The sequence below is a fragment of the Phocoena phocoena genome, chromosome 1 (genome assembly GCF_963924675.1).
Source record: "Phocoena phocoena chromosome 1, mPhoPho1.1, whole genome shotgun sequence".
NCBI lineage: Eukaryota > Metazoa > Chordata > Mammalia > Artiodactyla > Phocoenidae > Phocoena > Phocoena phocoena.
Window position 1 is genome coordinate 7,838,732 of NC_089219.1, and position 15,005 is coordinate 7,853,736.

Below are 15,005 nucleotides of genomic sequence, written 5' to 3' on the forward strand. Positions count from 1 at the left end.
ACTTTTATAGTAAGAAAAGATAAAATAGAAGTTAAAAACAAAGAACCTTGCCTCCCCAAATACAAAACAAACAAACAAACCCGTATGGGACTTATGGCCCAATTTACACTCTGAAGTGAAATTCAAGTGTTCCCTAGGGAGTCGTGTTCTTAGTTACTGTACTATGTGTTGCTAGGGATCCATATAAAAACTGAAGATATTGAAGAGTTTTTAATTTGCAAAAAGACTGCCTTTGATAAAGGCGCAAATAAAAAAAAGCTGTTCTGATTACTGACTTCCAGAGTTATGTTTTCTAGAACCTCTTTGGTAAGAGGTTAAGGAGTTTCAGTTGCAAACTTTCAAAATCTGTATTTTATCTTAACCTCCCAATTCTCTACCCCAAAGATAAACATAATCCAAAATAATACTTTTGCTATTGGAATAAATATACATTTAAAAAATGTTAGTTCCTATCTTCTTCCTTCATGGAAGATGAGGCAGAAGTGCATGCTAACGTGTTTGTAAAGTGAATGTATGAAACAATTTTCTTCTCTATTGTAGAGATTTTAAGCTAGAATTGTTGAATCAATATGATGGTGGTCATGGGAACATGACATTTGAGAAAATCACATTTGTAGATAATACTCCCTATATCAAAGTTACTTTCTGATTGCTTTCTTGGATTTTAAGGAATGGTTCTTTGAAGTGGATGTATTGCCTTAAGGGAATATTCCTTTCTTCCTTTTTTTATATTAATAGACATACTTATGAATTATTGTCTACCTCCAAAGTCAGATGTGCCAAAGTTCTTATTTGGGTGAATATAGCTTTACCTAAGACGAGAACATACTTTATTTTGAATATACAATTTCTCTTAGAAATAATTTCTCATTAATGATGGGATAAGCAGATTCTTTCACATTTGTATTACTGACTTTAAACATGGACAGTTGCTTTTGCTCTGTGTTATTTTCCAATTCAAGTTAGACTGATTTACTTGACATTTTGGTATTGTTATTCTGATACGCTTGTTGCTTTTTCTAGAGAGGCCTTGTTGGCTGAGATGGGAGTTGCCATTCGGGAAGATGGAGGAACCCTGGGGGTTTTCTCACCTAAAAAGGTAGGGAACAACGTTGTGAAACTTAAACAAACAGAAACACTTTTTGTTTGTCTTGGTCACGAGGCACTTCATGTCTTTCAGGGCTGGCTCCTCTTCCTTTTCTTTTAAATCTTGAGACTTGGCTTAATTTCTGATATTTTTGATTTCATCTTACAATACAAGGCCAACCTGTTTCTAAAATGCTTTCAGAAATATTTACTGTTAATAAAATAATATCCAAGGCAGTATAAATCTGTAACTTTTGGTCATGATTCAGTATGTTTCCTCATCTTCATTGTTGCTTTCTCTAAAATTCATAGCCTAACCTCGCATACCTTGCTTCAGTTTGGCTACTCTTTCTATGTAGTTTTCCCCACAGATGCCAGCAACCCTGAATTACAATTCTTTGGAAGCAGTTTCAGCTGTTCAGGTTTGTGTAGAAAACTACTGCTTCAGTTTGCTCTTACAGTTTGTGTGATAGACAACCACTGGACTGAGTAAAGCAGCTCCTGTCCTCATCCTTCTAGCCTCCTCTGCTCCCTTCTCAGTTTTTTTTTTTTTAATGACTCCAGTAGTTACTGTCCTACTTACCTAGTCATAGCTGTTAAGTAGTAGATACATTTTTAGCTAATTGGAATAGCAAGGTCTTTTCTTTCTTTTTCTCCACCACCCCCCCCCCCCCGCTTAGTTGCTTCTTAGTTATTATTAGATATTGGAAAACTGTTATGAAATGATTATTTTGTGTGCTTATTTATAGGACAGTAATAGAACATATATTGATGTAAAAGCATATATTTCATACTAGTAATAAATGGTCCTTCATTTCATATGATTTCAAATTAACTATTGGATACTTAAACATCTTCATGCAAGGGTCTGATAATGGTCTCTCTAGGTTAGCATAGAATGGGTATGGAGTTTTCAACTGGTACTTTCATTTTATGTGATATGAAATAGTCCTGTGGGTTTTTTTCAGGATTCTCTGGTTAGGTTTTTCTTTTTTATAAATTCTGATGTGTTATTTTCATCAAAGAAAACTGATTTAGAGACATTTTTTATATATATATATATATATATATATATATTTTTTTTTTTTTTTTTTGCTGTACGCGGGCCTCTCACTGTTGTGGCCTGTCCCGTTGCGGAGCACAGGCTCTGGACGCGCAGGCTCAGCGGCCATGGCTCATGGGCCTAGCCGCTCCGCGGCACGTGGGATCTTCCCAGACCGGGGCATGAACCTGCATCCCCTGCATCGGCAGGCGGACTCCCAACCACTGCGCCGCCAGGGAAGCCCTAGATATATATTTTAGACCTGGAACAATAATAACAGTATTTCATATGTTTATATTGCCATAAGTCAATGATTTTTCAGTAAGACATTATTTTATTCAGATATATTATGTATGATTGTAGAGATTTTAGCAGTTATAGGCTTAATAGAATTTAGATTGTGCCTTTGCTTGTATCTAAAGGTATTTTATAACATCTTTCAGTGTTACGAACTGTGAGGAAAATTTTTATAACAACTTGTAAAATTATGGCATTTAACAAATTATAAATAACTTGAATAAGTATTGTGTGTTATAAGTATTATGAACAGCACAGAATTCCAAACTGAGATCCCTGTTTCCAAAGCTTTCTTACTTGATTTAACTTTCTAGACTTCTTCAGGAAAGGAAGGGATACACCACTGACCACATCCAAATTCAGTTTTAGAACCTGTTTCTGATGTGTTAACTTGATTGTGGTAATCATAGCACAATGTGTATATGTATCAAATTGAGACATTTTACAATGACATTGTACTACCTAAATAAATACAGACTTTGTCTTTCATATCTCAACAAACTAGGAGAAAGTTACTTCTAAGGGAAAAGGAAAAACAAAAACCAACCTGTTCTTGAGGTTCCGTTTTCTTTAGGCCAGTCTCATGATGGGTTTTAAAGAATGCTGCCCACAGAGGGCTTTGACTTTCTCAAACCAACAAAGCTGTTAACTGTAGAGACAGATGTTAGTTGGAAGGATGTAGAGGTTTTCCTAATTTCTTTTAAATCATCTTTTGCAGTCCCTTTCCTTAACCTGCCCATCTGACTCTTCTTTCATTTTTCCATATTTGCCGGCACTATCTTGAGTAGATTTTGACCCCAAGACCATGTGACTTATTGTTGGATTCCAGTGGGGTATTTTCACCAAAGAAGGTTGGTTTTTAAAAGATTTTAGAAATAGTAGAGTTAGATGAAAAGGATTTTTTGAAGATGTATTACTGAATGTCAGTAATTTTAATTTCTTCTTTAAGATAAAAACTAACAAACTAAAGACAATAACTGGGACCATGGAAGAACTGATAAAAATTATAAAGGGAAATGATAGGGGATGTGGGAACATTTTTATAAAGTAAATGAAAAATTAAATATTTCTTGAGGTTGTAGGGGGCAAAAAATGATTTTTCCTCTACCTTTCTGAATTCTTGGCTGAGACCCCTGTAATAAAAGACAGATTAACAAGAGAAAAACAAAGAAGTTTATTAACATGTATACATGGGAGATACCCAGGGAAAAATGAGTAACTCCCTGAGATGGTTTAGAATTCTGGCTTAAATACCATCCTAACAGGGAAAGGGGATGGGGAGGTGGGCCTCTCAGGGGAGCATAATTGGCTTTTAGGAAAGATGAAGGGACCCTTCAAGAGTAGATGGGAGGAATGATAGTTTGTGACAAAGTTTGTCTGGGTGTGGTATCAATTTCTAGTTTTCTCTCCTGGTTGATGAGACTCCCGGGAGGGGATTTCTGACAGCTGAGTTCCTTTTGGACCATCCGTGCTTAGGCAGGAAAGGGGATTCAGAGAAAGCCGCTCTCTGCCTGTACTGTTTTTCAAGTGCCTAATAGCTCAAAATAATCACTATGTCAAAGTGGCATGTTTAGGGGTGGCAAATTCTGCTGTCTTTCAAGATTTTTGACCAAGTGTTTACAAAAATTATGATTAATCCATTCAGAGAATCAGCCTGCTCTAATTTTTCTTTTGTGTTCTCTATGCTTTGACCTTATCAGGAATTGGATCTTGTTCTTTATCCCAGAACTCAGGTTTTTAAATAGAATGCATTAGTGTAGTTTGGGGAGGCCTGAAGAGAGTGTTTTCTGTTTACTATGGAATTGCAACTAGGAATGAAAGCAGTCCCTCTTCTAGGCACTCTGGTAATCCAAGAAGCCATCAGCCTCCTGTATGTCCCTGTCATTCTTACAGCCCTCTCAGTGATACTTGCTCCAAATTGATCATCTGTAACCTTTTTCAGACGCCACATCTTGTTAACCTCAATGAGGACCCACTGATGTCCGAATGCCTTCTTTATTACATCAAAGATGGAATTACAAGGTACATTTGTTTCCTCTTTTGGTCACTTAATGTTTTCTTTTCTCTTAGGATGATTGAATAGCTAAAGGGAAGTTGTTTTGTGAAAAATTTCTTTTACTAATTTGCTGTTTTTCTTGTCTGAAATAGTTTAAACTATCCTCTCTACTCTTCTCAAATTAAGTGTTTTAACCAGCTGAACCAATTAACGTGTAGTTTTTTCCTAGCAGACCGTAAGTAAAATTTTACTCCTAACATTTTATATGAATTCATTAAGGAGAGTAGTTCACTCGTATCTTTTTATGATGCTCTGTGAGTTATTTGGTGTATCATTTGCCCCTTCGTTGCTTTTTCTGGTGTAGGGAGGTTGACCATATATGAAAATAGAGTTTGCAGTTCAAAGCCTCTGATAAAAAAAAAGGCAATACCTTTTTTGTATGTACCAAAGAATATTCTTTGGGAGAAAGAGGCTCATTGTTTGTAGTGCTTTTTGTGTCTGAATTTCCCTGGGAAACACTTTCCCTTGTGTTCAGGGTTGGCCAAGCAGATGCTGAGCGGCGCCAGGACATCGTGCTGAGTGGGGCTCACATTAAAGAAGAGCATTGTATCTTCCGGAGCGAGAGGAACAACAGTGGGGATGGTGAGAGTTCTTGGCTTAACTTTTTCAGCAAACTTTTCATTCTATATGATGAGAAATCCCCAAGGCTTGGTATTCCCTGTCTCTTTCTTTCAATGATACTTTCTTGTACAATCTAATATTTGAAAATGGAGAAACTTGGGCTGCTTATAAATGCAGGCATGGACATAGCTACTTTACATGAAAAAAGCCTGGACGAAAGGAGCCGTTTTGTTACTGCCAAGAATTGAGCGGGACATAGGCAATTAGGCTTGGTCTTGAATCTTAATTATTTGATAGACTAGTAAGAAGGGAACAAATATCCTGGGTAGTGGGAGATTTGAAGAACCTCTGGTCTTAAGCCAGTAGAATTTATTTTTACCTAAAAGGGAAGAAAAAGTCCACCTTGATTTTTGTCCAGGTTATTAACAAAACAACAACAATCTTATAGTACTTTTGTGTTGTATAATTTATTCCTCCCTTAATCAAAGTATTAGCTTTTGATCTTAAGTTTCTGATTATTACCTATATCTCATACTTAAGATTTCTGATGGTTTTCGTTTTTATATACTGAACTGTCAGATATCACTGAAGCTAACATTTCCTATCTTCTTCTGAAGTTTGTCAAATTCATTTAAATGTTTCTGAGCCACAGCCCTGGTTCTGGTACCCTAAAATGAACTATTATATAGCTACTAAGCCACTTGGTTGGTTGCAGGAATCTATTCTAGTCACCTTGAATCCTCACCTGCTTTCCATTATTTCTTCCAGTGGTTTGTGATGCTAACATTAGTTTGTGTTCCTCTTAGTTATTGTAACCCTGGAGCCCTGTGAACGTTCAGAAACCTACGTAAATGGCAAGAGGGTGGCCCAGCCTGTTCAGCTGCGCTCAGGTGAGACTGGAAGAGGCTTGAAGTCTTCAGAACACATGGCTTGTGCAAGCAACTCTTTAATTCTTTATCTAAAGGTTGAAGTGATAGTCAGCATTAGGATTTATGTTCCTGTAAAACTCCAAAAGCTGTCTTTTTGCATTAGGGAGAGTTAGGTTATTAAGCTAGATGCAACACATTTAAAAAATGATTTCTCATCCATGTTTCTGTTCTGTGCTAGGAAACCGTATCATCATGGGTAAAAACCACGTGTTTCGTTTTAACCACCCGGAGCAAGCACGGGCTGAGCGGGAGAAGACTCCTTCTGCTGAGACCCCCTCTGAGCCTGTGGACTGGACGTTTGCCCAGAGAGAGCTTCTGGAAAAACAAGGAATTGATATGAAACAGGAGATGGAAAAAAGGTAATGTACAAATGTGATGTGGTCCACGTGACTCTCATTTCTTTTAAACACATAGCAGAATTCATGAAACAGCTCAGTGATTTTGCAATTTATTCTTTCCTCTCTTGCTTCTCTTTTCCGTCTAGGCTACAGGAAATGGAGATCCTATACAAAAAGGAGAAGGAAGAAGCAGATCTTCTCTTGGAGCAGCAGAGACTGGTAGGAGTACATCCTGAATCCTCTGTTAGGAAAAGGGCAGCTTGCTTTCATATCACACCTTCCCTGTTCCACAGACGAGCACTCGCCCAGTTGCTTCTCCACCTGTCATTGATACCATACACTATTCTCTCATTTCCTTCATGGAGAAGGAACTTACATCGCCTGGTAGCCTTAGCCTGAAAAACTGTCCTTAAAGGTACTACTTCTGTGCCTCTTATGTCTTAAAGTCAAGTCTTCTATCAAAACCAAGTGCTTTTTGAGGAAATGGTGCGAGCTTTTCTAGTAGCCTTTTCCTTTTGATAGTGGTTTTTGAGTATGCACCAGTGGTGGTTCTTTTAATAATAATTACTCTGAATATTGAATTTGGTGGGTGTTTGCCTTGGTTTTGTTTCTGATCACCTGATAGTACTAATTCTCTGCTCTTGGGCTGACTTGGGGATTGTTCTTGTGCTGGGTGGACTTTTTTTTTTTTGTAAGTTAAACTGTGTCTAAAAGTGTTGCTGCACAGTTGCATGTGTTAATCCTTTTCTGTTCCCTGCATGGAGTCTGAATCCTAAGTAAGGGTCTCCGTGGCATATGGGGCGACAGTGGAAGTAGGGGCTGCATACCCAACTCCAAGAGGAGAAGGAAGCCTTGTTTCTCTGGGTTGAGAAAGGGTTTGTTTGAGCAGCTGAAAGAGTCAGTTTATGGTTGCAGCTTATAATGCTAATGGCTATAGCATTTTATGATGTTAGTTGATTTTCTACGTTTTGTAGAAACTGAGTCTCATGAATGAATAAGTTTATCCATTTAGTTAGACATTATTTTTTAAAGTCATCCAGTTTTGGTTTACAAAGCCCTGGTTATAACAAGCTTCTTGGCATTCATTTGATGTATAAGAAAAAGGCATAACAGCCTTTGGACACTGTGATACAGTTTAGGAATTCCTCATTTTTTAAGATTCATGGACTTCTTTTTAGATAAGGGGGTATTAGGGAGAAAGCTGGGGTACTGGTTTCTTCCCTTAGCATAAAATATACCATGTAGAATACCGAGTGTAAACAACAGCATGTAAACCACAGCCTGATAGCCATGCTCTGCTTTGGAGAAGAGAGGCTATTGTTGAGTGGGCCAGAAAAGCCAAGGACTTGTGCAAAAGCAGTCTTTTCCAGGGCTGCTCGGTTCTCAGGCTTGGCAGTGGGTTAAATAAATCAGTTAGTTTGTTATCTTGGAAATTATAGCAAAGCCCAAAAAAGAATGGATTGTAAGAATAAATCAAGTGTTTGGGGCAAGATCATAGCAGTGTTATAGGTAGAGTCTCTTTAGGAGGCCTAGTTGGCATTTAGTTTGTAATGGAAACAGAAGGGTTTGGCTACAATGTGATTCGGGGCTTGAAAGCTTTGTGACACATGAAGGAGCCTTTTATCTTAATAATGTAGTATAATCTAATAACATGCCTCTGATGGTCTGTGGGTGATCAAATGAGGACAGGTATAATTAAGCTATATTTATTATTAATAATAGTGCCTTGTATTTGTGTAGTGCTTTATAATTTACAGAGAGTTTTAACATCCATCATTGTTTTGATTCCCAAAACAACCCTCTTTGGTAGCTGTATACATAAATAAAGTGGCAAATATTGCCTCTAGTTTATAGTTGAGGAAGCCACGTCTAAAAAATGCTGCCCACTCTTAAATACCTGTTAAGTCATGGTTCTGAGGCTTAAACTTAAACTTGAGTCTTCTGACTTGCTTCAGTGTTCTGTCCAGTAGAGCAATGCTTCTCAACAACTTGGGAGTCTTATTAAAATGCTGATGCTGACTCAGCAAGTCTGGGGTGGGACCTGAGATTCTGCATTTCTAAACAGCTCCCAGGTGATACCAATGTGGCTGGGACCAACCTTTGAGTAACTAGGTGTAAGAGAATAGTGATGGCTGGTGATCATTCTATTCTGTGAAATAAAGACAGTGACCGTTGAAGAAAGGGAAAGTAAATGTCTCTAAGACATATTTAGTTTCCAGAGAACATACTTAGTTTGCAAGTAATCAGGTTTACAAACAATAAATGCTGGAGAGGGTGTGGAGAAAAGGGAACCCTCTTGCACTGTTGGTGGGAATGTAAATTGATACAGCCACTATGGAGAACAGTATGGAGGTTCCTTAAAAAACTAAAAATAGAAGACCCAGCAATCCCACTACTGGGCATATACCCTGAGAAAACCATAATTCAAAAAGAGTCAGGTACCACAATGTTCATTGAAGCTCTGTTTACAATAGCCAGGACATGGAAGCAGCCTAAGTGTCCATCGACAGATGAATGGATAAAGAAGATGTGGCACATATATACAATGGAATATTACTCAGCCATAAAAAGAAACGAAATTGAGTTATTTGTAGTGAGGTGGATGGACCTAGAGTCTGTCATACAGAGTGAAGTAAGTCAGAAAGAAAAAAATAAATACCGTATGCTAACACATATATATGGAATCTAAAAAAAAAAAAAAAAGGTTCTGAAGAACCTAGGGGCAGGACAGGGATAAAGACGCAGACATACAGACATAGAGAACCGACTTGAGGACACGAGGAGGGGGAAGGGTAAGCTGGGACGAAGTGAGAGAGTGGCATGTACTTATATATACTACCAAATGTAAAATAGATAGCTAGTGAGAGGCAGCCTCATAGCACAGGGAGATCAGCTTGGTGCTTCGTGACCACCTAGAGGGGTGGAAAAGGGAGGGTGGGAGGGAGACACAAGAGGGAGGAGATATGGCGATATATGTATATGTATAGCTGATTCACTTTGTTATAAAGCAGAAGCTAACACACCATTGTAAAGCAATTATACTCCAATAAAGATGATAAAAATAAATAAGCAGCTCCTTTCAAGCAAGGAGGTTGCTTTCCTCCCATAAGTCCAGCTTTCTACTCCAGTTAAAGTTCTTGTCCTCAAGAGTTGATTTCTAACCCTTCAGCCTGAAGCATACCTAACAGTTAACAATACTGAATAAAAATGTAATTTTATGACCCTATATTGGTCAACCAACAGATATGTTTTGAATGTACCCTATGGATATACATTGAGAAGATACAAAGGAATTATTATTCAGTAAATATTTAATATTTATTATATACAATTATTTTTGCATAACAACAGCATTAAAAAATGGAATTCAGGCTCATGAGTTTTCTATTACAATGATTCCCCAAATGCATCCCATTGTTACATTGCTGAATATTCTCTCATAGTTAGTGCTTGATTATACGCCTGGTCCTTTCTGTGCTTGCTTTTTCACACATGTTTTGGGTATTTTCTCTCTTATTTGCATAATCTTCATGCCTCTTTAGGAGGCCCACTTTGCATTTGGTATTTAATGAAAGCAGAAGGATCATTTAGTGACATGTGAATTGGACAGATCTGAGTAGTTTTTCCAACCCTGTAATAAATGAATCTAAATTTCTTAAAATCTCCCTTTTCTTTTTTTTTGACATGAGATAGGATTTGCATCTTGGCACATGAGCTTTGCAGGAGTTTTCAGTATCATGGTCAGTATGTGATGGGGGTGATATGTTTGAGCTTTAAGGAGAACATATTCTACAGAGTCAATATGACAGTATTTTAAAAAGAAAGAAAATTATGGCCACTTGATGAGTTCTTTTAGATTTATGTAAACTCATTTAGTTATGTTTTATTTTAGAGTTTAAAGGCATAACTTTTCTCTCTTAAGTACGACATTAAAGCAATGATTAGAATATTTCCTGAATTAGGTAGTGTTCATTTCATCATTAAGCAGTTTTTAAAGGAAAAGAAAAGAAGCCAGGAAAAAACCTGATAGTTAATTATGTAGGAAGAATCAGAGAGAATTTGTGTTCTATAAAACTCAGTTTATTAAAAACAAACAAACAAAAAAACTCAGTTTATACATATTTGCAAGAAAACCTTTTTAGGAGTCAGACATACTTTTTTTTCTTTAATATTTATTAATGTCATCTTTTATCACTTTTTTATCACTTAAGATTTTAAAAAGAAAAAGAAAAAGAAAAAAATAGTATAGAGTCTGTAAATTTAGCTTTATCTGCTTTTTGCTGCTAAATTTTCAAATAGGTAGGGGTTATAAATGGTTTAGTAACCATTTATAGACAAATAGAAATAATACAAATCAGTAGTAACATCTCCAGATTCAGGGGCCAAATTATTATTATTGTTAGAGGTTATTTTTTTGTCCCCTAGAAAGTAACTGTACCTAGAAATCTTTGGTCTAGAAAACAAGATACTATTTATCAGTTTCAACTCTTTTTTTTTTAACCCTTTCCTAGAGATAATTTTGGTAATCATAGCCAAAGTAAAAGAGACTATTAAATAAGAATATTTTCATTTCCTAGACTGTCTTGAACTACTCCTCCAGTGAGTAGTTTCTTTTCCCAGGAACTTTTTTTTTTTTTTTTTTTTTTTTTTGCAGTACGCGGGCCTCTCATTGTTGTGGCCTCTCCCATTGCAGAGCACAGCGCAGGCTCAGCGGCCATGGCTCACGGGCCCAGCTGCTCCCCGGCATGTGGAACCCGCGTCCCCTGCATCGGCAGGCGGACTCTCAACCACTGCACCACCAGGGAAGCCCGTTCCCAGGAACTTTTATCTCCTGAATAGAAATTCTTCCTTAATCCTATCTGTCATAGGGAGTTCTAAGTCCAACACTGCTTTCAGTTAGACCCGTGTTATCAAGATTTGCTTGTGTTAGTTAAGAATAATTGGCTATTGTCCAAATAGCCATTGAAACTGCTTAGCTGTGAATTCAGGCTGCTGTTTTAGACCTAAGTAAAGTTGTTTGAAAAAGAGGTAATGGGGCAAAGATAGCTGGAAAGACAGAGAGAGATAACATTTTAAATTGGGTCCATAAGCAGAGTACATAAGCAGAATATAACCTTTGTATTTTACGTGTTGATAGGAAGAGTTGTCAACTTAAAGTAATATTCCTCGAAAAACTAGAAATACCATGGGTTTTCATAGATGGAACACGTCTCTAAGTTGTATTTATTAAAGTATTACTTGGGGAATTTTGAATAATGTTTAATGAAAGTATATTTACCTAGCTTAATTTATGTTCTGGAGATTTGTTTCCTAAAATTTTGGAGGTGAGGTATTTATTGGTTTAAGTGTGTGGAAAACAAAGTAGCAGACCCACTATGAAGATCCTTTTTTATACATCCTTATTCTCTGGATAACAAACTTTAATTGTACAAATGAAATCGATCAATTTGACCTGACCCAAGACAGTAGCAAATCTGATGTATGCTCATGGAAAGACTAGTTTCAGAACCCTCTTATCGTCTAGGAAAAAAAACAATTTGGTTGATAAGAACCTCACATGGTCTGCTAATAGGGATTCTTAGCATTTTTAACATAATCCCTGTTTGACTGCTTTTTCTACTTTCTCATCTTCTAACTTTTTTCTAGGGCTGCTCTTTTTAGTAAAGCTAAACAAAACGTGGCATCCTACAGCATTACTAACCTTTGTTAATCCGCCTGCTCGTCACATCTTGTATGGCATCTGTGCTCACTCATGGGGGAAAGAGTTTCTGGAAGAAGCAACAGCAATAACCAAGGCAAATGTGGGGAAGTGGCTGCATGGGTGTTAGCATGTATGGGGCAAAGGTTTTACTTCGTTTTCTTGAGTTAGTGGAGATGTTATTTCACACCGTTTTGTTAATAACTTCATGTGACCTTACAGTGAGAGACTGTTTCTCACTGTTTCAGTCCTCCTAAAAAATTTGATTGCAGATTTCATCACTTAAGCCAGAAAGTGGAAATTTGGATTAATGTTACTAGAAAAAACAAAACAAAACAAGCAAATCTTTATATGAATAATAATCTACATAAGCATATGTCTTAATAGACTTGCACATCATTTAGGGGTTTTTTTGTTTGTTTGTTTTTTTTAGTTTTTTGGATTTTGTTTTTAAATTTATTAGGGCTTTTTTGCTTGCTTTTTCTTCGATTTGATTTTCCTTTTTTACATTTTAATTTTGGTTATTTTGGGGCCATTTTTTGATTTTGTTTTTCCAAAGGACGCGGATTCTGATAGCGGGGACGATTCTGACAAGAGGTCCTGTGAAGAGAGCTGGAAACTGATTACTTCTCTGAGAGAAAAGCTACCTCCCAGCAAGTTGCAAACCATTGTTAAAAAATGTGGCCTCCCTAGCAGTGGGAAGAAACGAGAACCAATTAAAATGTATCAAATCCCCCAAAGAAGACGCCTGAGTAAAGATTCCAAGTGGGTCACCATCTCAGATCTTAAGATACAGGCTGTAAAAGAGATATGCTATGAGGTTGCTCTCAACGATTTTAGGCACAGTAGGCAGGAGATTGAAGCCTTGGCCATCGTTAAGATGAAAGAGCTTTGTGCCATGTATGGGAAGAAAGACCCCAACGAGCGGGACTCCTGGAGGGCAGTGGCCAGGGATGTCTGGGACACGGTTGGTGTAGGGGATGAGAAGATTGAAGACATGATGGCCAGTAGTAAAGGAGGAACTGATGTGGATGACCTCAAGGTTCATATAGACAAGCTGGAAGACATTTTGCAAGAAGTCAAAAAGCAAAATAACATGAAAGATGAGGAGATAAAAGTATTAAGAAATAAAATGCTCAAAATGGAGAAAGTCTTGCCACTGATTGGGTCTCAGGAACAGAAAACCCAAGGAAACCACAAAGCAAAGGAACCTGTTGGAGCTGGTGCCAGTAGCAGGTCTGAGATCGATGTATGTAAAGGAGACAGTGGAGAACTTGGGAAAGAAGAGCGTGTTTCCCAGCTGATGAATGGAGACCCAGCTTTTAGACGTGGACGTCTGCGTTGGATGAGGCAGGAGCAAATTCGGTTCAAGAACCTGCAACAGCAGGAGATAACAAAGCAGCTTCGCCGGCAGAATGTACCTCATAGGTTCATCCCTCCTGAGAACCGGAAGCCCCGGTTCCCCTTCAAGAGCAACCCTAAACACAGAAACTCTTGGAGTCCCGGGACACATATCATCATAACAGAAGATGAGGTTATAGAGCTTAGAATTCCAAAAGATGAAGATGGAAGGAAAGGAAGTAAACAGGAGAACCAAGAGAAGGGGAGTAGAGCAGCTTCTAAGGATCCCCAGTTACCATGGGGCTCTCAGGGCACTCGAAGTCAAGATCACATTCAAGTAAGCAAGCAGCATATTAATAATCAACAACAGCCACCTCAGTTACGCTGGAGAAGCAACTCGCTCAATAATGGCCAACCGAAAAGCGTGCACTGCCAGGCATCTGCTTCTTCAGAATCACTAAACTCCCACAGTGGTCACCCCACGGCTGATCTGCAGACTTTCCAGGCAAAGCGCCATATGCATCAACATCGTCAGTCTTACTGTAATTATAACACTGGAGGTCAGTTAGAGGGCAGTGCAGCCAATTCCTGTCAAAAGCAGACTGACAAACCCAACCACTGTAGCCAGTTTGTGACACCTCCGAGAATGAGGCGACAGTTCTCAGCACCCAATCTCAAAGCTGGTCGAGAAACCACAGTATAAATTACTGGACAAACTTGAACCCTTGGTGGAGGAAACTGGCGATGGTAGCTTATGATTTGGGTTGGTTCTAGCCTTGGCCTTGAGTTCCTAGTATTTGCGTTATGATTATAATGTTGTGCTTCTAAAATATTAACTGATTTTAATATTGTTAAAACATAAAACACTGGTAAATGTTTCGACACCTCCCTTTTGTTTGTATACCATAAGTGGGCAGTTTCTGGAATTTTGGAAAAAACATTGAGACCTCCCTTATTTTTCTGAGACTTTCCTCCTTTCTTGGTGCCTAGATAATATACTTACTTACACAGACTGGTCTTGTTTCGGTGTAAGTTTGCTATGTTTTTATAATGCCTATAAATTTATCTGATATCCAGAAAGACTTGCCTCTTGGTTTATGCAAACATTCAAAAGAGGAATTTGATATGTAGCATTAAATGTCTATTATTTCCCCATAAATGTTAGACATTAGTTTAAAAATAATAACATGCAACTGTGTGAACACAGCTTTGGATTTCTTATCCATGTCTGTTTCTTTCTTTAAATATCATGGAAATTTTCAAAAACCAGAACTAAATGTCTTTGGACATATTTTATAGGACACAGCTTTGCATCTTCCGTGGAACTTCCACATCTTCTTGCTCTTCTATATTTTACATAGAACTGATTCAGTAGGGTTTTTTTTTTTCTTTTGACTGCATCAGTGTATGTATGAATTTTGTCATAATACTGAAATCTTTAAATTGGCATCTGTCTGGATTTCTGTTTGTGGTTCGCATTTTGAAGTTTAACATATCATTTCTCACACAAATACATACACAGAGAGACGCTGAACTATTCACCAATATCTTGCCAACAGAAATACCAACAAAATACTCGTATGATTCTTTGAGCAGTATGTATAAGTTTATAGGGAGGTTATTTGGTGGAGAGAGGGGAGAGGTGGAACATGGGGAG

General features: G+C 37.7%; 1 protein-coding gene across 3 annotated transcripts in view; it reads left to right on the top strand.

Moving 5' to 3' along the window:
- Positions 1-15,005, top strand: part of KIF1B (kinesin family member 1B) — a 130,195-nt gene that overhangs the window by 58,827 nt on the left and 56,363 nt on the right. For 2 of the 3 annotated variants that reach the window (XM_065888131.1, XM_065888124.1), the window contains 6 exons: positions 1,024-1,099; positions 4,368-4,447; positions 4,957-5,063; positions 5,849-5,932; positions 6,150-6,330; positions 6,456-6,528. In XM_065888131.1, the coding sequence (XP_065744203.1) occupies positions 1,024-1,099; positions 4,368-4,447; positions 4,957-5,063; positions 5,849-5,932; positions 6,150-6,330; positions 6,456-6,528 (601 nt within the window). Of the gene's footprint in view, positions 1-1,023; positions 1,100-4,367; positions 4,448-4,956; positions 5,064-5,848; positions 5,933-6,149; positions 6,331-6,455; positions 6,529-12,566; positions 14,052-15,005 lie in introns of those variants that run through there. The other variant, XM_065888139.1, reaches the window with a different exon arrangement.